The sequence below is a fragment of the Aotus nancymaae genome, unplaced genomic scaffold (assembly GCF_030222135.1).
Source record: "Aotus nancymaae isolate 86718 unplaced genomic scaffold, 86718_ANA_hifiasm-v0.15.2.pri h1tg000015l_1, whole genome shotgun sequence".
NCBI classification, from domain to species: domain Eukaryota; kingdom Metazoa; phylum Chordata; class Mammalia; order Primates; family Aotidae; genus Aotus; species Aotus nancymaae.
Genome location: NW_026988427.1, coordinates 1,373,553 through 1,395,304, shown reverse-complemented (window position 1 = coordinate 1,395,304; position 21,752 = coordinate 1,373,553). Strand labels below are relative to the sequence as shown.

Here is a 21,752-nt window from a genome sequence, read left to right as displayed (position 1 = left end):
TCGAGTGTCAATGAATGGATGAACCTGAGCTAGGGTAGGCCCAAGGTCCAGTAGAAGAAGGCTCTCCCCACCAGGTGCGGTGGCTCATGCTTGTAATCCCAGCACTTTGGGAGGCCGAGGCGGATGGATCACAAGGTCAGGAGTTTGAGACCAGCCTGGCCAACACAGTGAAACCCTGTCTCTATTAAAAGAAAACAAAAATTAGCTAGGCATGGTGGCAGGTGCCTGTAATCCCAGCTACTTGAGAGGCTGAAGCAGGAGAATCACTTGAACCTGGGGGACAGAGGTTGCAGTGAGTCAAGTTCGCGCCACTGCATTCCAGCCTGGGTGACAGAGTGAGACTTCATCTCAAAAAAAAAAAAGGCTCTCCCAAACATACACTCCATCATGATGCTGTGGTAGTCCTTAACCCCAACGGTGTCACCATGCAGAGCTGAGGATGTAGCTCTGGCCTCTCCAAGTTACTTCCATTTTCATCCTCAGCTACATGACTGCATCACATCATTGACTCCTTACCCCATTGCTGTGAGGTGGATGTTTGCTAATAAGTATACACAGATTTGTATTGGGCCGCTGCAGAAGTCAGAGTCTACAGAGGCCCAACACAAATCTTAAGGAGTCCTAATCAAGAAAAAAGGGGTGAACTCCAGGAGCCCAAACCTCCTCCCTGGGCCTCCCTTTTCCAGGAGAATGGCCTGATATGGGCCGCGTCTTTGCTTCATGCCTTCCCTGCTTTGCTTCTCTAGCCTCCCCTGGCTGCTTTAAAACATCTTGGCTATTTTTATCATCTTGTTTTCCAAGAATGTTTTCTGATTGGAGCCCAGCCCTGTAGAACTGTGAGATTTGGGGAATAACTGCTCTTCCTCACATGTCTGGTGCTAACTTTGACATGGGAAGGGCAGAGATGGTGTTACAGGCCTGGATGTCAGAGAGATGGACAAGGATGACATCAACATCAGTAAGTCTGCCTTTGACCACCTCTGTTATGAAATGCCAGTTATCCTGGGTGGAAAGAAGTAGAGTCAGGAGGAATCTGGAAAAGAGAGTGCCATGTGAAAAGGGGTGTCTGTGGAAGTCAGCGCAGCTTTCTAATTTTCTTTGAGTTGTCTAGTTTCTAATTGTTCCAATTCATCCCCCAAAGAGCTTGGGGATGGGAACCTGTAATAGCAGTATGATACCCACTTTACAGATGAAGAAACTGAGACTGAGAGAGGTTAAATAACTTACCCACATTTATTCAGCTTCTAAGAAGTAGGTCTAGCTGAATCCAAACCACTGCACTCAGAACACAGCAAGTCCTCAGTACAGATTTATTGAATCGTTGTAATCTTTTCCACATTATGTTCTAAACAATTTAAATCACCAACTTACTCCATGCCAAGATGCAGTCTCAGTGGAATCCACCAATATGGCTATCTCCATCTACTAATTCATTCAATGAGGAATTATTGAGCTCCTATGGTGTTCAGGCACTGTTCTAGGTGCTGCAGTCAGATACTATCTCCTCTTCTTTCTCTGAGAGAAGAATTCTCTCTGGGATCTCCTGCCTGCTGAGGGCTCAGACCCTAATGCTGACTGGTACACAGTCCTGTTCTACAATCTGCATCCAGCTAATCAGTCTCTAAGGTCTCTATAACCCAGGACTCTCACTCATTCCCACCAACAGTATGCAGAACACCTACGTCCCCTCCTTCCACAAAGAACTGGCCAGGAAGACAGCTGGTCTGCCCAGTGCAAGGGGATTACTACAGCAGTATTAGAAACCCTCACTACTCTATGTTATAAAAACATTTGCTGGAATGTACCTCCCTGTGCTGACTTGGTTCCCCTGAATGTCGTGGGATGGGGGTCTAAATGCCTCCATCCATTTATTCTGGGAACACTGATATACATCTCCACCACATGGATCTCAGGCACTTGACCGGGACTGGGAGTTCAGGACTGAGATATCAGTTTTGGCCCTCAATAGCTCAGTCTGCTGTGACAGGCAGACCTATGAGCAGGTAATTGTGCTGTGTGGGACAAGTGTGATAACTGCTCAACCCAGGCAGGACGAGATACACTTCACTCTGACTGGCATGTGTCCTGGCCAAGCCAGCCACAATGGAGTCCACCCAAGGCCCTCTTGCTGAAACTGCCTTTCCACAACCCCACCAAGGGAATCATGTGGCGTACCAGGGTTAGGACATCCAGTCCTAGACAATGGACAGAGACCCCCAAGATGGTCTGGGATGAGGTGCTACACACATGAAGGGTAAATGTCATCAGTCAAACCCATCGGCTGTCTATGAAATTTGCGTGAGAGGAGGAGACAGGGCAATCTGGCATTGAGGTTGCAAAAGAAACCCAGAGCAGAGAGACAGCTTGCCCTGGAGTCACCTCTTGTTCAGCCCCCAGAACCCTGAGCCACTTAGAGTCTAACACCTTCCTGTCCCTACTCTAGCCTGTGTAGACTTGGTTTGAGCAAATCTTTGTCTGTTGTATACAGATGAACCACTGCCCCAGGATGTAGGAAAGCCTTTCCCAAAAAGCTTCCGCCGAAGGGTGTCTAGGATCTCTTCGGGAAAAGATATAAAAGGAAGAGCCCATACAAAGGAATGAGAGCTAGAGAACTTCAAGAAACTGGCATCAGGCCAGAGGGCTTGGTATGGACTGGGAGCAAAGCCCTGCTTCCTGGGATTCAGCAGGCTGTCACCCCTCCCTTTCCTGGAGACCCCTTCCATGACTGCTTACTGTGAACCAAAAGCCATGCCTGGGCCCGCTTATCCCACAGCTGAGCTCCTATGAAGCACGCCGGCTGGTTTTCACATGGGCATCTGCCTCATTAGTCAGCCTGATTGTCCCGTCTCTTTTGATAAGGGAGCAGCGAGGAGAAGTGATTGGGGAACATGCTCAGAATGAACGCACACTGGAGCGAGGAGTCGAAGGAATGACACCATACAGAGGAAACAGGTGGGTGCATGCCACAGAGAAACCAAGATAAGCGACTCCTTTAGAGAATGAAAATCACACTAGAGTGAAACCCTCTGAGGCTGCCAAACACATCTGTCAGGTCGCAGTCCAGGCAATGACCAGGTCTTACTTCTTTCTGGGACATTGTACACCATTAGACACTTTGTATGTTTCTTTTGCACAACTATTCCCAGGAACTCTTCTAAGGCACCAGCTGACCTCAGAAGTGGGTCTGAAAGTAAGTACAATGCCCTTCATCTCATGGTGTGCGCCCTTCACGTGGTCCCAAGCTGCACAAATTCCAAGCTACCTGCAAACACTCAATGCAAGCTTTCACCCTTCACTACCCCAACTGCTCAGATATGCCCTCTTTCTCCATTTGACCTATTCAGCCTGATTGCTTTTCAGGCATTTAGCAAAGGGGCAGCTGGTCACTAGCCCTTCTGGCACTAGAGTCCCTATAATGCTACCTCTCACAGTGGTATCATCACAGCAAACTAGTCTCTTATTCCTCTCAGAACAACTTTCTCCCACGTGGGATTAATAGGATGGAAGATCTAATAGATGTTTCTTGCACAAATAAATTTAAGAAATTACAGATCTGTTTGCCATGGAAAGTGCCTTGACTCTGTTAATATGCACTGGGAATCTCTAAGAGGTGTTCCAATGTGCAGTGGCTTCCAAAGGTATTTAACCTTGAAACCCTCTTTCCATGGAGCATCTTGTTGGATTAGCGCTCCATGGACATATTTAGGGAAAGCACTGCTCTAGCAGATACTATTCAGCCAGAATTACTTGTAGATACTGGTGGCTGGAGAGTGCGGGGTTCCAGCATGGGTTTCAGAATCACAGCAACCTGCTTCTTGCAGCCTCTGTTCTACCACTTTCTTAATGTGTGACTTTCAGCAAATGACGACAGCTTTCTACATCTCAGTTTCTTTTCATCTTTAAAACGGGGAAGATAATGTTACCTACTTCATAGGGTTGTAGTCTAAAAAAGACTACATGAACTAATATATAGAAAATAGTTGCCATATGCCTGATATGCAGTAAATACCTAAAGTCAGTCATGATCATCATCATCATCATCATCATCATCATCATCATTAGATGCAGATGAGGAAGATGAAGAAAATGCACAGAAATGAGTCTAAAGCAAGGCAGTAGATAATTGTCATACCTTAGACATAAAATGGCAGGAATGGGGAGAAAAGACCTCTCCTAGGCGACATGGCATTTGAATGGGCTTCGCAGGATCAGCAGAGGCTTAGAAGGTGTTGGCAGGCAGGGTTGTGACTGTGCAGAGAGGTAGCAGGAAGAAAAAAATTCACAAAGGACACCCGCAGAGGCAATGGCATTCGGGTGAGCTGCAGGGATTGCTGGAGAAGAGGTGAGGTATGGAAGAGTTGGAGAGGATGGCTGAGAAGTTCTTCAGCATGCCAGAGCAGGAAGGACTGTGGATGCTGGCTAGAGGGTGTGGGCTTTATTCTGTAGGGTATTAACGGGTAAAGAAAGGGAAATATACCTAAGGATCTTAAGGAAGGGCAGTTTGGAATCTGCTGCATTTTAAGGCAGGATATGGTAGGAATGAGAGGTAGAAGCACTGGAGGAGGGTGGAGAGTGAGCAGCTCAGTTAATGGTAAATCTTAGTGAGGCCATGGGGCAGAGAGAACAGGGGCTGAGATCTGAGGGAACTGCTCAGGCAGCCTTGATGGGACTGAAAGACCAACTTTCCTGAATAGGGTAAAGTCACTGAGCAGTGCCAGGAGCCAACTGTGGAGATTGGTGCTTCTTCCACTGCCAGAGCTCCCAGTGTGATCCGGCCTGGGAAATGGACCTCTTTCTTGAAGTATGATTAGATATTCAATGACAATATTTGGCCAATGGCTCTTGTGTTTCACAGAGGTTCTGGTGCCCTCCATGCTGGGGGCAGCCTCCTATTCCCACACAGATCCACAGGTACCTCGTGAGCAACATGTCCCTAACTCCGTTTGCTATCAGATTCGATGTGTGGGTAAGTATGACACGTGGCAGGGTCAGCTTCTTCTAGATAACGTAGATCTGCTGAGTCAGTCCAGAAGACAAAGTACCAGACAAGAGTGGGTACAAGAGTGGGACAGTGGGATGGGTGGGAGGGTTTGCCCTGGGAGCACAGTTAGGGAATCATTAGCTAGAGACGCGGGGTTCTTAGCCTTCTGAGAAAGAGACTAAGCATACACAGCAATAAAGTGCATTTTAATCTTGTCCTCGGATGGAAACGTGTGATAGAACACTGACCAAATCTGATCTGCCAGCTCATTCTGAGCCCAGGAATAAATCTCCCTATCCTGCCGCGGAGCCTCTCAATGAAACTCAGAGAGATGGAATGAGGATATCATTATGGGGAAATGGGCTGGGGATTAGGGACGCTGGCATGAGTTTCTGGCCTCATTTTTTACCTTTTTGAAATCCCCACTTCTTTGATATTCACACAGCATCATGTCGAAGAAGATTGGTATGGTGGCTTTCCGCAGCTCAGCCTCAGGGATAAGTGTCATCTCTAATATAGGTCCCACCATGCCCGGGATGAAGCAGATTTTGTTCTGACCTGAAAGAAAAGAGAAACATGAACACATAAAACAGATCCTCCCCGGACCAAGTCTTGGGAAAGACAAAAAGGGAGACATAATATTAACAACAATTGTTAACACTTATATAGTTGCTACCACGAGCCAGGCACCGTTTTGAACACTTAACATATATTAACTCCCATTAGAGAGTGTGCATTATCCAAAACAAGCACCATTATTAAGGCTAATAACACGGGTGGGAGTGTGGAAAGCACTTCACTGTTTACAAGGGTTTTCACCTGCATCATCTGCTTCGCAAATAGGCCCATGATGGAATATGTTAGAGATGGCAAAGCACAGGCACAGTTGAAATTATGTCTGTCTGCAACACATGCCGTGTTGCTGAGATTTTTTAAATGGGCTTTTACCAACTGTTTTATGAAATGAGAAAAGCAAAATTTTCTACTAAGAGCCTGCTATGATAGTGTGGTCAGTGGAACAGGGAGGTTTAAAACATGGCTTGAGGATCAGATGAACCACAACTTCTTGTCTCTCCTGCCTCATTTCAAGGCATTCCCTCCATCTTCTCCCCTGACTCCTGTCATTCTAGCCTAGCCGGGGTGGCTCAAATGTCACAATTTTACCTTGCTTCCCCCACAGCAAGGTTTGTGCACATAACACTCCTTTGTTGAGAATACTTTTCTCTGCCTGCTCCCTAACCCACTACCCATTACTACATAGCTTCCCCTAGATAGGTGCTATCTTAGCTTAAACACTCCTTGCTCTGGGAGAAAAGCCCCCTCCCTACACCACCTCCCACCGTTAGCTAGAAAAGATACCTTGCACTGCTTCTTTATGTTTTGCCAATTTTGAAATGATGTCTTTATGTGTCGAATCACTAGAGACCATGTCTGTTCTCCTCATTGTGTCTACAGCATTGAGCATAGGACTTATTAGATGATCAGTGAATACCTGCTGAATGAGAAAATAAATGTGTCTAGCTCCTACATTCCCTGGCTGTGGGGCTTAAATTTATGTGTCTCTTAAAACTGCAACAGCGATGCCCAGCTGTTAAGAGGATCTTGTAAAAATATGTCCGCATGTACTTAGCACAGAGCCCAGAAGAATCAGTGCCACTGGCAGGGGCGGTGTTGTCCAGTGGTTAAGGGCACCAAATCTGGAGCTAGATGGCCTGCATATGTAAACTGACTCCGCTATCAACTATAGCTGTGTAATGTTGAGCAAATTTGTCTCACCTCTCGGGGCCCAGTGTCCTCCTCTGTAACTTGGAACAATAACAGCATTTATCTTGTAAGGTTGTTGTGAAGAATCAAAGAATAAATGTGCCATTGTTTAGCAATTGCCCAGGACAATGCTTGGCACGTAGCCCACGTTCTACAGCATTAGCTATTAATATTATCTTTGTGATGTTTGGTCAAAATGAACCGCAAAGGGTGGCCTCATTGAGCAGGACTGAGCAGAATCTTCAGAAAATACGCATCAGAAGTGGCAGATAGGGAATAAAGAAGAGCACTTAGGAATTGCAGGGATTTCCTGGGAAGTGAGGGTCAGCATATTCAAGCAACCCTATCACTGAAGCTGACACCCTCTATATTTCATCAGCTGCTGCCTCCTTCTCCTCTGCGTTTCGGAGCCCACCCTGCTTTTATCATTTTCAGGATGAACATTTGTGGTCCTTGCCTGGGGCAGAGAGTGCCTCAGGGTGCAGAAACTCTGGTGGTATGGCGTGTGGCCTGGCACAGCTGCTTTGATTAAAGCTCAGAAAAGGAACTGAGAGGGAAAGCAGTAAGAAAATGAATTTTCTTTCAACCTAAATGAGGCTTAATGTTGGAGTAGTTGCACGGGATTCAGATGAAAAAAAAAGGCATCATCCTAGGAATATCCTTATCCTCAGTTAGTGAGAATGAAATGGTGGAGTCAGGCAGAGTTGAGTGAAAAACGAAGTCACTTTTCCAGGATATAAGCTTCATTATATGATGCATTCAGATTACACTTAAGCCTCAGGTCTTCGCTTTGGCCCAAATAGAAAACAGTAACAACAACAACGTACTTTCTGGAAGGTTTATAGTAATTGCTAATCTAGGTTTCAGATTTCGTCCTTCAAGATCCTTTAAGTCTTTTTCAAACCACAGTGGGGTTTTAAAATTCAAAGTCGAGTGCAAAAATAGGTAGAAGGTAAATGGGAAACTGTCAGATAAGCCACTACGGAATGGAGAAATTGCTTATGCAACAAAGGCTTTTAGAATACTGGAGGGCATTGGGCATGATGAGGATAAATTTAAGATGGTTTAAAACAAAGGGCAGACATGCTGTAGACCCGGGATTTCTTAAATACTTTTGATCTGCATTCTTCACAGTCAGTTGAGATATTTGGCAGAATAGGGAAAGTGGAGAGAGAAATGGTGATCTCCAAATACAGTGTGACCCAATGGCCCTTACAATGCTCCCCAAAGAAATTTTATTCATTTACATAAAAACGGAATTTCAACACATTGGATTTTGTCTTCAAGTAATCCAAATACGTATGTGTTTGCGGATATTTACATACATAGATGCACATAGAACATATTTGTGGCTAATTGAATACAAACTCATTTGGGGAAAAAAGTGCTCATGCAAGAGGCACACCTGCTGCTGTATTCAAGAAAAGGCAAGGAAGGGCACTTAGTAAGAGGGTCTTTTTCATGTAACTGAAGCTGAACTTCACTGGCAACAGATACCAATTAGAAAAGGCTATTAAAATGCCAATAAGCCGGCAGGAAAAATCCAAATGCCAAATTACACAGGCTTTGGGGAGGATCTGGTGGCAATGAGAGCACAGAAACAGCCGAGGTGTGTGCGTGGAAAGGGGTCTCATGTTCTCCGGTCTTGGTTTATAATCTGTACAACGACCTCCTCCGTCTCTCCTCCCAGGAGTGGACTGCAGGGTGGACTGCAAAGGTCTGTGGGCACTCACTGAGATGATGACCTTGAAAGAAACAAGAAGGAAGGAGGGAGGGAACAGGTAGGGAGGGGAGAAAGGAAGGGTGAAAGGAAGGAAAGAAGGAAGAAAGGAAGGAGGAAGGGAAGGGAGGAAGAAAGAAAGGAGGAAAGGAGGGAAGGAAGAAAGGAGGGAAGGAGGAAAGGAAGAAAGGAAGGAAGGAGGGAGGGAAGGGAAAAAGGAGAAAAAGGAGGGAGGGAGGGAGGCCTTTGTGAACCTTACTGAGAATAAAGGGCAAGCCATGACCTTCTGAGGCTCACATGGGACAGAAGGGTCTCTCTAAAGACTGGCACAGACCCTGCAATGAACAGGGATGAGGGCAAGTTATGAATCCCTGGATTTCAGAGTCCAGCAAGCCTCCTGTGGACTTTGAAATAAAGCTGAGCTAATTTTTTTTTTAAAATCACTCCATCAGTTCAAACGGGGAAGAAAAAGCACAGATCCACAGATCTCTGCTCTTCTGTATTAGGCTTGGAAAAGCTCCCTCCTGGCAATGTTCTGAGACAGACAATCAATTCTCTCCTCATTATTCAGGACTTGCCCAGCCTCTGCTTCCCTCCAGGCCCCATGGAGTCTCTGAGTCTGACAGCCTGGGTCAGGTCCTGCCACTGCCACTCCCTGGCTGTGTGGCATTGTGCTTGTCATTTACCTTCCCTGAACCTCCACAATCTCATCTGTAAAATGAAGATAATAACATCTGCCTGGTAGAGTTGTCGAAGCTTAAGAGTTTGTGCAAACAAGGGCCCTGCACAGTGTCTGGCGCGTTGTGAAAGCTCAGTAAGTGTTGATGCTGCTGCCGGTTAGTACTTTGGGTTCAGCTCTATGCTGAGTTTTAGATTAAGCAATATGAAAAGACAAGGTCTAACCTCATGGAGCTCCCTGAAGCTTTTCATGGAAATTTTCAGGCTGGTCATTTTGTTTGTTCACTTTTAAAGCAAACAGCTGAACTGGGAAAAGAGTCAGACAGATTTACCTTCCCTACCATGGCTGACATTCACAACCCTCCACTCTTCTCTGTCCCATTGAAATATTTTCTCATCTGTTCTCAAAGATGTTTGAAAACCCCCAATTGGATCATGTTTATTCATAGTTTTTTTTCCCTATGACTTTCATTGCTCTCAGGATAAAGTGCTGCAGGTCTGTCTGGGCCTGTGCTCCCTCCCTCTCCATACCCATCTTGTGCCTCTCATCTGCCCACCCTCCATCCACCTGTCTGCCTCCCACTCCTCCAACACACCCTGCTCTTCCCCCCTTGGTCCTTCCTCTGCCAAAGAGCTCTTCTTCCTTCCCTCTCCTGGACCCCACTCCAAACTCTACCCCACATGTGTCTCTACAAGTAAACCCTTTCTCATTTTCTAGGGCTGCACTATTCAGTACAGAAGCTACTAGCCGCATAAGTCTTTTGAACACATGAAATGTGGCTAGTCCATTGGAAATGTGCTGTAAGTGTAAAAAAGTCCACCAGATACCCAAAAAGGGGAGGAAAAACCCTTAGTAACATTTTATATTAATTACACGTTAGTATAACAGTTTAGAATATGAGGTTAAATAAATGTATTGTTAAAATCAACTTTACTGTTTAATTTTTGAAAAATATAGACCTAAAGCATTCATAATTAGGAGGCTTATATTCTATTTCTAAAGAGCAGCACTGCTTGGAGCTCAGGGGTTCTGGCTCTTCCTCATGGAGGCCATCCTTGGCTTATTCACTAAGCAAAAGTCTGTCACCGATTCTCTGGGTGCCCCAATTTTCCTTCTACGGCTATTTCCCCTTCACAGCTATCATTAAATAATGCTGCAATTAGTATGTAACTATTTAGTGCAACGATCACCAGTCCATGAGGTCAGGGGCTGTGTCTCTAGCCTGATTTGGGTTTTTAACCTCAGCTACTGGCATAGTGCCTGGCATGTAGAGGATGTGTGTGTTAGTTTTCTATGGCTGTTGTTATAAATCACCACAAACTTAGTAAATTAAAACAGTACACGTTTATTTTATTACCTTCCTGGAGGTTAGAAGTCTGAAAGGGGTTGCACGGGGCTAAATCAAGGTCTGGGCAAGACTGAGCTCCTTCTGGAAGATCTAAGGAAGAATCTGTTTCCTTGCCTTTTCCAGCTTCTTTTTCCAGCCTCTAGAGGCTCCCTGTATTCCTTGGCCTGTGGCCCCTTTCTCCATCTTCAAAGCCAGCAACGCAGCTTCTTTAAACCTCTGACTCTGATTTTCTCCAGCTTCCGTTTTTCACTTATAAGCGGGCTGTAATTTTACTGAGCCCACCTGGATAGCCCAAGACACTCACCATCTTCAAGATCCTCAACTTAATCACACCTGAAAGTCGCCTTTGCTGTGTTGGGTAACATGTTTCACAGGTTCCAGGGATTAGGACATGGACATCTTTGGGGAGCCTACCACAGTGTTAGATGTTGGTTATTAAATGGATGAGTAAACGAATGGATGGATGGTCACACTAATTCCATTTCCTATTTAATGCCAACAGCCTTTCCCCAATCCCAGGAAGCCATGTTTGCTTGGGCTCATTGCTTCCCTGGAACTCCTGCCCTTTCCCTGTCTTTCCTCAGTCCTGACATGGTCCTCCTTCCAATTCAGAAGCCATTTCCCCACACGGAATCATTCTTAGAGTCCTCACTTATATCCCTTTTGCCTGAACTCCTGGGTCCCCACTACACATTTCACTTTGCCACTTTTCCCAACTAGATTGTTCCATTCCCTGGAGCTTCGCACTGAGCTGGGCGCCCTGTAGATGCTTAAAAAGTATTGGCTAAATTGCTCTCAAGGCTTGGCCAGGAGCGACCTCCCTATATGGGAGGCCGAGATGCCAGGCGCTGGAATGTATCTTTCTTTCCCACAATGACTGTTAACACAGCAGCTCAGTGTTAACCCAAGTGAATGTGGGAGGGTTAAGTGCAAAGTCATTTGAGCAAAATGCGCATTGCTTCATGCCAAGCAGAAATCAAATGGTATGATGCTACACTATTGGGAAAAGTACATTCCATTTGGCGTTGGCCCAGGATCCAAAACAACAAATGGCATTAACCCCTGAGTGGCTGGCTCCTTAGCAACGTGTTGTCCTTCTCCCCAGGAAGACCTCCCTGCTCATACCTCCTCTCCCCAAACAACACTCACACACAATTTGTCTAGACTTTCCCTTGAAGAATGTTAATCCTCAAGCCTGAGATTATAGCTTTGCAATTAGCTATCTTATAATCACAGGGTTGCTCAAGTTGTTCTTGATGAGAAGAAGAAGATGATGATACTGACGATCATCATGATGATGCCCTGATTGCTTCTGGCCTTAAAACAAAATTTAAAAAACTAACATGCATTATGATTTACTCATTATCGGTAGTCTTTGAAAAATGTAGACCATTGGTTATTTCACACCCTTTGCAATAATTTGCATACACTTTGAAAAAAATTATTGGTAAAAACATCACACTTGGGATCAAGAGACAGGCTCTTTTGGCCTCAATTCAGTCAATGACTTGTTTCTGACCTTGGGAATGTCCTTGTGTTTCTCTTGGCCTCACTTGGCAATTTTACCTATAAAATCAGCAAGATCGAATTAGATGATGTATCGGTCAGGGATGCAACAGAAATCTGACTACTATGACTAAACTGAAGATTTAATTTTCTTGTTTAACAAGCAGCCAAAAGATGGCCAGTCCAGGCTGGGCTCAGTGGTTCACGCCTGAAATCTCAGCACTTTGGGAGGCTGAGCCGGGCAGATTATGAGGTCAGGAGACAGAGACTATCCTGGCTAACACGGTGTAACCCTATCTCTACTAAAAATACAAAAAATTAGCTGGGCATGGTGGCATGTCCCTGTAATCCCAGGTACTCTGAAGGCTGAAGCAAAAGAATCGTTTGAACCTGGGAGGCGGAGGTGGCAGTGAGCCAAGATCGCACCACTGCACTCCAGCCTGGGTGACAAAGCAGACTGCGTCCAAAAGAAAAAAAAAAAAGATGGCCGGTCCAGAGCTGCTCATTCATCCTTGGAATGTGAGTTTTGTCCACATGGCTTTCAGATGGCTACTGCCCCTCTAGCCATATTGTCCTTTTCCAGAAAGGAAGGGTGGAGAGGGCTATGGGCAAAAATGTGTTTTGTTCATTGAATCTGTCCTCTCCCTGCCTCCTTTTTTTTGTCTTGTTTTGTTTTTAATCGGAAAAAAATACTTTCCTATAGCCCCAACAGGTATGTTTCTGCTGATTCTCGTGGTACAAACTTGGGACACTTGGCTGCTACCTGCTACAAGGCATTGTTAATTGAGCAAATTGCAACCCTAAAAAACTGAATCCTGGATTCAGGTAGCCAGGAAGAAGAGAGGCCTGGTTCTTCAGCTCCTCTTGCCCTTCTAATAAATACCTTCTCTGATTAAGGCAGCCACAGTCAATGCCTCCTTTTTGCAATCAAACCCCAACCCCTGATAGATATATCTTTTAATTGCATTAATTCATCCTACAGATTTTTGCTAACAGCAGGGAGTCTGTGGTGCTTCAGAGAAAACACGCTGGCCAAGGTGCTTGTCCAGTTTCTGCCTCTAACCCACTACATGATCTGTACAAACACCTTCTCTCTGGACCTCAGTTTCCTCATTGGTAAAATAGTGGATTGGATCAATCAGTTGCTTCCAACTATTCTCTGCAGTGCCCAGGACTTCCCCCTAGAAAGCCCTCTACAAGGGAGGTTCAAGAGCAACCTGTTATAATGGGCTCTGGGTTTCCCACCTCACTTCAATCACAATAGCCCTGCTTTGATCCAATTTACTTATTAAGCATGAGAATTTTTTTATTGGTCCTCAGTTAAAAATAAATGTTTGAAAAATGCTGGACAATATGATCTCTGAAGAGCTCTTCCAGCTCCAATGTTCTGTGATTCTAAGCAGGTGGAATATTTGGTAACAACTTTTCATTCATCAGCATAATTGGGAGTGCAGGAATGCCTGCCAAAACATAATCTATATCTAAATAAAATCTTCTGTGTGCAAAACAATGGCAATGAAGGACATTCAGAAAAGAGCAGGCCATGTGGAAGGACTTGAAACAAACAAAGCCCAGATCCCTGTTTTGCAATTCTGGCAATGCCTGGGGTGTAGAGCTGGGAAAGGAAGCCTGCCACAGCTTTATCCAGCCTCTGCTGTTGTGGAGCAAAGAATGCAAACTTGGAAGTGAACTGAATCTAGGTCCATCGTGTGTTGGGCACATCTGATGTTTTGAAAACTTTCAATTAGTTATCATTAGTATTCGTAAATTGGAAAATACATTGAATAACCCAGTCTCCTGGCTTCTTTTGAAAAACTGAAAGGTGTAACAACATTGGGATTGCATTTCAGTAGCACAGCAATTAACTGGAGAAGAACAGCGACTGTCTTGTTTTCTCTGCATGGGCATGTCATCTTCACTTTGCTGCAGGCCCTTACTCCTTCTCATGTTCCTGACCCTGAGGCCAGGTGCCGGCTGCCATCTGGGCCTATGCTTGCATGATGTTTCCCCATTCCCCTCCCATTGCAAAGCAATGGTAAATAAAACATCAATTATTTCCTATATCCCAGTCCTTTCTCACAGTGGAGAAACAAAAGATAGACTGAGTAAGACATGCCTTTCTAGAAAAAAGGGGCAGAGATGGTACCCTCTCCTCCCAGGGGACATTTGGCAGTGTCTGGAGACTTTTTCGATTGTCACAACTAGGGAGAATGTTACTGGCATCTTAGAGAGTAGAGGCCAGGAAGAACAGAAAAATTAGGTTCCAACCCGATGCGGCGAGGATGACAATAATGAGAAAAACTCTGATGTGGGTGTGGTGGCCTCCATGGCTCGTTACCCCAGCTTGTGCTCTTATGACCCTCATAAACACTCTGTGAGGGTGCTTATTTCCTCAACTTAGGCCTGGTAATGCTAAGTCCCCTTGTTTTAGGCCTTGTAGCATGTAAATGTCAGAGCAAGGCCCAAAGCAAAGATGTGGCAGTCTGCTCTGGGCTTGGGTCCTTGGCTTTGCCTTAGGCTTTGGGAGCCAACCTGTAGCCGCCCTGTTATCCAGCATGTACTGCTCTTAGCTTAAGTCTGATGCTACCAGCAACCACAGAAGCCAGACTGATCGTCTATCCACTGTGCTATGCTTCCCCCACAGTGGACAGAATTTGCTGGAAAGGGCATGCAACTGCTGCCTAAAAAACTCATGGAAACTGGCAGACAATAAGAGGTCTGGGGAAGCAAGAAGCATAGTCTGGAGAGGGAACAAAAATTAAATCCAAGAGACGGGCACAGTTAGCACTTGTAGGAAATTCAGCAGCCACACCAAGGGCAGAACAATTTGGCATCAGAGCATCAAGGAAGGAGCAGAAAAACAAAAAATTCATTACTGTCCATCCATCCATCCATCCATCCATCCATCCATCCATCCATCTTTTCAGCAAATATTTATGAACGAGGATTCAGGTTAGGAGTAAGGTTTATGGCCTCTGTCCTTGTGGAATCAAAATCACACTCGGAGGCTTCCAGCTGTTTGATTTCAAGCAAGTTACTTCCCTTTCTGAGTTTCCTGATCAATAAAAGGATGAGGGAACAATTCAATCTTGCAGGAAGTGAACATTAAATAAAATCTTCTTAGCACGGGCCTGACTCAGACTCTCAATGAATGTCTCCTTGGTTCCATCCTTCCCTCCGCAGGTACCACTCAGGTAATCATACAGGATTCCGGCAGTTCCCCGAGGCAAAGACAGCTTCTGGGGTCACTTTTCAGCTCAAAAGACCCTCTCAACTTTCAGAGAACCAATTCTCCCCAGGAGGTTGGAGGCTGTTTTGTGGACCATGCTATGCAGGATACAGAATGACCCTCCAATCAGCAGCACGCATTCGTGTGATGTGTGAGCATGTTAGTTCCCATAACAGTCTTGGTCCCTCTTATAAATTCGTATTTGAATCTGTAACCCATTGGGGGCATCAAGCAGAAGCTTGATATTCCCAACTGCTTGCAGGTTGGGTGGTAGGTGTGGGTATGGGGACCCCCCCCTTCATTCAGTGTATAATCAGGCACTTATTAAGAACTAGGGTACACACAGTGGTGAACTGTTATTTCATGCTCCCACTGCTAAAACCCGTATGGCCCTCTAACGAATGGTCTTTGAGAAGGAGTTTGGTGCATGCAGATGTGGGTATCCAAATGTGTGTGCCTACTCACCAAGCTTGTACCACATATCACGGATGGAGAAGCCAATGAGACGTCTCATGTCCCCGTACCTAGGAGGAACAAAGGCCTCTGCTTCAGCCACCGTCTCAGAGGATCCCATGGACCTCCCCCTCTTCAGGAAATCCAAAAATGCAACCTACTTATTCAGGATTTTGTTGTACTTGGCGTGCGAGAACTGCTCCAGCTGCAGAGAATCCTGGGTGATAAAAGCCACTGCCAGATGAAAATAGTTGTTCCACAGCTGTAAATGAAAGAGTAGAGAACAGTTATGGAGAGGGTCTGAAATGGGAAGGCGTAAGTGCTGGGTGGCGTGAATAATTTATGAAGATGGCAGAAGACAGAGGCAGAACCAGTTTAATTGTGCCCACTGCAATTTTCTAACTGGCACTGACTCTGAAATTAACATCCTGGCCAAAGTGAAGACGATGGATGGATTTCTCTAGGCGCTAACCTATCCACCACGTCCACTCTCAGACAACAGAATTTGGGAGAAGAGGAGAATTTTACTTTTATTTTTGTCCTTTTTGTGCTTTGTTTTTTGAAAGACATGTAACTTGCCCCAGCTGGTGAGCTGTTTCCTGCCCCGGAATTAGAGGGTGATAAAGGGTAAGATAATTCAGGGATTCACAGCCTCTCTGGAAGTCCTACCTAATTCACCTGACAGCTTGGAGAACCAACCTGCAATCCATTCTGTCTTAAAATATTTTGTGTTTTCTTCCCACTTAGTTTGATGGTTTCAAAGCGTGGTTCCCAGATCATCAGCAGCAGCACCTGGGAACTTGTTAGAGCTACAAATTCTCTGGCCCCTGCCCAGACTTAGTGAAACAGAACCTCTGGGGTTGGGACCTAGAAATCTGCAGGTTAAAAAGCACTCAGGTGATTCTGAGGCACATTTCAGTTAGAACCCTTGTTGGCCCAGCTGAGATGCAGGATTATCAGGATTTTTGCCTGTATCTGATCTGTTGGTGCTATATGTGAGGCTAGGAGAAGGTCTCAACGGCAGGAGAGACCTTCTAGAACCCACTCCACCAGCTTGCAGCGAAATAGAGCAGGTAAAGGAGTCAGCACATGGTGACTGCTCAAAAGATTCGCCACACTGATGACAATATTGATACAGGCTACAGAACCAGAGAGACTATAGATTCAAACCATGGGTCTACAATCCATGCATTCATTGCAACGCTTCGGTGAACCCTTCTGCAAAACTGAGGTGACTCTGGTACCCACTGCAGAAAGCTGTAATAAAGATGACACAAAATGATGTGTTTAAAGACATGAATCACAGTAAGAGCTCAGAAATGCTTGCTGGCCTTCTTGCTGTTGTGCTTTTCTTTATTTCAGTGGTTCCTTTGTTACCAAAGCCAGTGATGCAGCCTAGGGTCTCGGGGCTCAAGGGAAATTATTGCACGATGCCAAGGTCCTGCAAAGAGTAGGTGGGAGACAGCCTTGCTGAACAAAGCCCACCCACTTTAAGGCCCTCTCAACAGTGTGTATAGCAAGAGGATGGGTAACATTAGTGAGAGAAATCATCCAGCCTGGAGACCTTCATCCTTAACTCGCAGATGTTGACTGGTGTTTGCAGATGGCCAAGGCAATGAAAAAGGCAACTAGTCCACTGATAAAATAACATTATCATTGCTGCCCAGAGTGTGACTTTCAAATGGGCTTGTGGTTCCAGTCTTCAAAAGAAGCAAAACAAGCATTCTCATTTTACCACGGGCCAGGCACTTTCTATACATCCTCTTTTCATCTCAACACTTGACAGCTCTTCTTATTCCTCTCTTATAGATGAGGAGACTGAAGCTTAGAGAGGTTAAGTATTTTTGCCTAAGTCTCTCAGCTTGTTATACACACGTCAGAGCTAAGAACTGCACCCAGACCTTCCGACTGACATTTGAGGCTCTTTTAACACACCACGGTTAGTCTTCAGCTGGGGATGTATTTAACGGATATTTCTGGAACATCTGCTAGGTGCCCAGGCATTGCCACAATGTGGTGAGAGAGCAGCGGTTACACAGACAGTGATGCCTGGTCTCGTGCAGCTTACATTTTGTTGAGTGAAAGCTTTTTTCTTCACTTGGACCTTTATCACCCAGGGCACAAAAAACCAAACTGCTCCTGGGGTGCAGTGAAATGGTCTCTTGGCTCGTGGCCCCCTTAAAGTCAGCTCTCTGTGCAAAGACCAGAAGAACCTTTTAGACACATCAGACCATTCGAGATCAGCCTGACCAACATGGTGAAACCCTGTCTCAACTAAAAATATAAAAATTAGCTGGGCGTAGTGGCATGCATCTGTAACCCCAGCTAGTCAGGAGGCTGAACAGGAAAATCACTTGAACCCAGGAGGCGGAGGTTGCAGTGAACCAAGATGGCACCACTGCACTCCAGCCTGGTTGACAGAGAGAGATTCCATCTCAAAAAACAAAGAAACAAACAAACAAACAAACAAAAATATCAGATCATGCCACTCCCTTCCTCAAAGTCCTCCAAAGTTTCCTGTAACACTTGGAATCAAATCCCCTTGTTTCCGTAGCAACCTTGCTTATCTAAGATTGCTATATCTAAACTTGCATCTCCTGTCCACATCCCCTCAGACTGCCTTTCCTCCTGGCACCCAAGTGACTTAGCAGCTTCTCCAGGGCCTTGCTTTGAAAATGTGCAGCTTTGGTCTGCTTATGTCCAGAGCTCATACCTTCTCACATTTAAGATGAGAGTTTGAAACAACAAGCCGGGGAAATGGAAAAGCATGGCCACAGGACATGGAAATGAGTGTTTCCATGGACGTGAGAAATCTCTTATTTTAGGGGACAGCAAAAGAGTAATCAAGGTACAACAGGAAATAGATATCCAACAAAACAAGTTAATTTACAATTACTTGCGAGAATGATTTCAGAAATGCTCCCTAACACATAAGACAAGTCAAATATGGTTGAGCCTCTTGCCAGTCTTTATTCCACCCTGAATGAATTCTTCAGAAAAGTGTTTTCTCTGTCATCACATTCCTGATTAAAAAAAAAAAAAACTGAGATATAATTTATATACCATAAAATTCACTTTTTAAAGTGTATGATTTAGTTTTTAGTATATTCACAAGGTGGTTCAACCATTTTCATCATGCCAAAAGAAACCCTCTAACCAACCAGGCGTGGTGGCTCACATCTGTAATCCCAGCACTTTGGGAGGCTGAGGCAGGTGGATCACCTGAGGTCTGGAGTTCAAGACCACCCTGACCAACATGAAGAAACCCATCTCTACTAAAAATACAAAAATTAGCCAAGCATGGTGGCACATGCCTGTAGTCCTAGCTACTCAAGAGGCTGAGGCAGGAGAATCGCTTGAACCTGGGATGCAGAGGTTGCAGTGAGCCAAGATCACTCCATTGCCCTCCAGCCTGGGCAACAAGAGTGAAATTCCATCTCAAAAAAAAACAAAAACAAAAACAAAGAAACACTCTACCCATAACAATAACAGTCAGTCCCCCTTCTCCCCAACAACACACCAACACCTTCTCCTACCCGGTCCCTGGAAACTATGCAAGTGTGAGGCATCCACCCCAGCCTTGGCATACACCCAGCACTCAGTAAATGCAATGGTGGTGTTGATGGTAGCACTGGTTGTGAAGTATTTGTATGCCCTGTCTTCTCCAGTTGTAAGCTCCACAAGTACCAGTTCCTGTCTTCCATTTATTTGTGTCCCTAACGCCATGCTCAGCACAATGACTTGAATACAGTTGGGCTCCAGAAAACATTTCTCGATTGCTGTATTGTCACAGAAAATCTCCAAAAGGTCCCAGATTTTTCTTTCTGCCCTGCTACAAACTGCCTGGAAACTGTTAATACTAATGTACTGTCTGTCTCTGTGGATTTGCCTATTCTGACAGTTCATATAAGTGACATCATACAATATGTGACTTTTCATGCATGACTTCTTATAATTAGCGTAATGCTTTCAAGGTTCATCCATGTTGTAGTGTGGATCAGTACTTTATTTTTTTTATTGTTGAATAATATTCTATCATATGAATATATACATTTTGTTTATCCATTCATCCACTGATGGTCATTTGAGTTTTGCCAGTCTTTGAATATTATGAGTGACAGCATTGACGCTACGCTGCTATGAATATTTTTGTACAAATTTCTGTGTGGACATACATTTTCAATTCTCATGGGAATGGGCCTGGTTTTGTTTTGATTTTGGCTTCTGTTCTGGAAGACCTTTATGAACCAGGAGGCCATAGCTGTGCCTCATCTTCTTAGTGAATCACAAATGGTATCCAAGTACCTCACCCATAGCCCCTGCCCAGTTCTGCTCATGGGGCTCTATGGAATTACTTCTGGAACTCAGAGGAGGTTGTCACAGTGTGTGGCTCTGTGCAGTGGTCACAGCTACATATCGCTGAATACTTATAATGCCTCTGCCCCCAGCCTTTCTTCACTCTTGTTCTCGAAGAATCAGATCCAAATGCATTCACCTGGCTTTTAAAGTCTCATACAATTTCCATGGCCTCCAGTGTAGTCTCCTTCGACAAACTGCCCACCTAGTTGGGCTGGTCTGCTCTGACTCCACAGAGATCACAGGAACATTTTGGTCTCCATGGCTTTGCTCACAGTGGTTCTCATACCTACAGTGACTGTCTCCTATTCTTACATCCAAGCTGAGTTCAAGACCTGCTTCCTTCAGGAAGCCTTTCTAGATTGCAGGGCACCTTGGGTCTGCCTGATCACTTCCTGATTTGAGGAGCACTTATTGTGTGCAACTCCATCCACTAACAGGTTCTGTACTAGGCCTTGTGCTCTATTCATTTCTCATTACAGCATTGCCTGATGGTCAAGAACGCACGTGTCAGTGTCTTGCAGACCAGGGTGTGAAAACCAGTTCTATTGCTTATTAGATGGGTTGCCTTTGGCTAGTTACTTGACCTTTCTGAGCCTCATTTTCCTCACTTGTAGAATACCCAAAATAATGGTACCTACCATAATGGACTGTTGTAGTTACAGGATCATATGATATGAGCACGAGGCATCCATTACAGGCTTGGCACTACGTGCTCAGTAAATGGAATGGTGGTGTTGACAGTAGCGTTGGTTGTGGAGTATTTGTATGCCCTGTCTTCTCCAATTGTAAGCTCCACAAGTAACAAGACTGTGTCTTCCATTTATTAGTATCTCTAATGCCATGCTCAGCACAATGACTTGAATACAGCTGGGCTCCAGGAAATATTTATTTATCGATTGCTGTATTGTCAGAGAAATTCTTCAAAGGGTCCTAGATTTTTCTTTCCGCCCTGTTACAAACTGCCTGGTGATATTTCTACTAAGTGCCTAGCTCAGCTGGTTAGGGGAAGCCACAGTATCTCTTTAGCAAAACGACAGGTCTCTTTGCCCTGGGGAAGAGATGAGGTGATTTCAGATTGGAAATTTAATATTTTGAAATTATAGGACAATAGAGGGTTAGAACTGGAATAAATTTAAGTGTCATCTGTTCTGACTACCATATTGCACGGAGGTAAAGTCCAGATAAGGTAAAAGACTACCCAAAGTCATACTGCTAGTGGGTATAATGAGAATTTAGTTACTTTTAATTAGCTCTCAAAAAATTATAAAAGTAATACACACACATAGTTAAAAAAATGATAGAAAAGATTTAATAGGAAAAAGTTATTTTCCATCCTACCTTGAATCCAAGCCTAATTCCCCAGAAGAAAATGCTAACAATTCCTTGGATAGCCTTTCAGAATTTTTTATGCATAAACAAATGTATGCATAGACATCTTTTTTAAAAGTCTGCTGCACTTGGCTTCTTTCTCTTACCAATATATCTTGCAAATGTTTCTATATTAGCATATACAGATCTGCTTCATTCTCTTTTATTGCTACATTGTATTCTGCTATGAGGATGTACTTTAATTTTAACCAAATTCCCTATTTATAGACATTTAGCTTGATTCCAATTTTTTTTTTTTTTTTTTGCGCTAGCAACAGTGCTGTAATCAACACCCTTATTTAAACATCTTTATGCATGGGAAACTGCATCAGTAGTATACATTCC

General features: G+C 44.6%; 1 protein-coding gene across 2 annotated transcripts in view; it reads right to left on the bottom strand.

The window, feature by feature from the left end:
- Positions 1 to 21,752, bottom strand: part of DOCK2 (dedicator of cytokinesis 2) — a 437,527-nt gene that overhangs the window by 58,046 nt on the left and 357,729 nt on the right. For both annotated transcript variants that reach the window (XM_064376547.1, XM_064376548.1), the window contains exons 31-33: positions 15,842 to 15,942; positions 15,693 to 15,751; positions 5,391 to 5,539 (exon numbers count right to left, since the gene is read on the bottom strand). In XM_064376547.1, the coding sequence (XP_064232617.1) occupies positions 5,391 to 5,539; positions 15,693 to 15,751; positions 15,842 to 15,942 (309 nt within the window). The remainder of the gene's footprint in view (positions 1 to 5,390; positions 5,540 to 15,692; positions 15,752 to 15,841; positions 15,943 to 21,752) is intronic.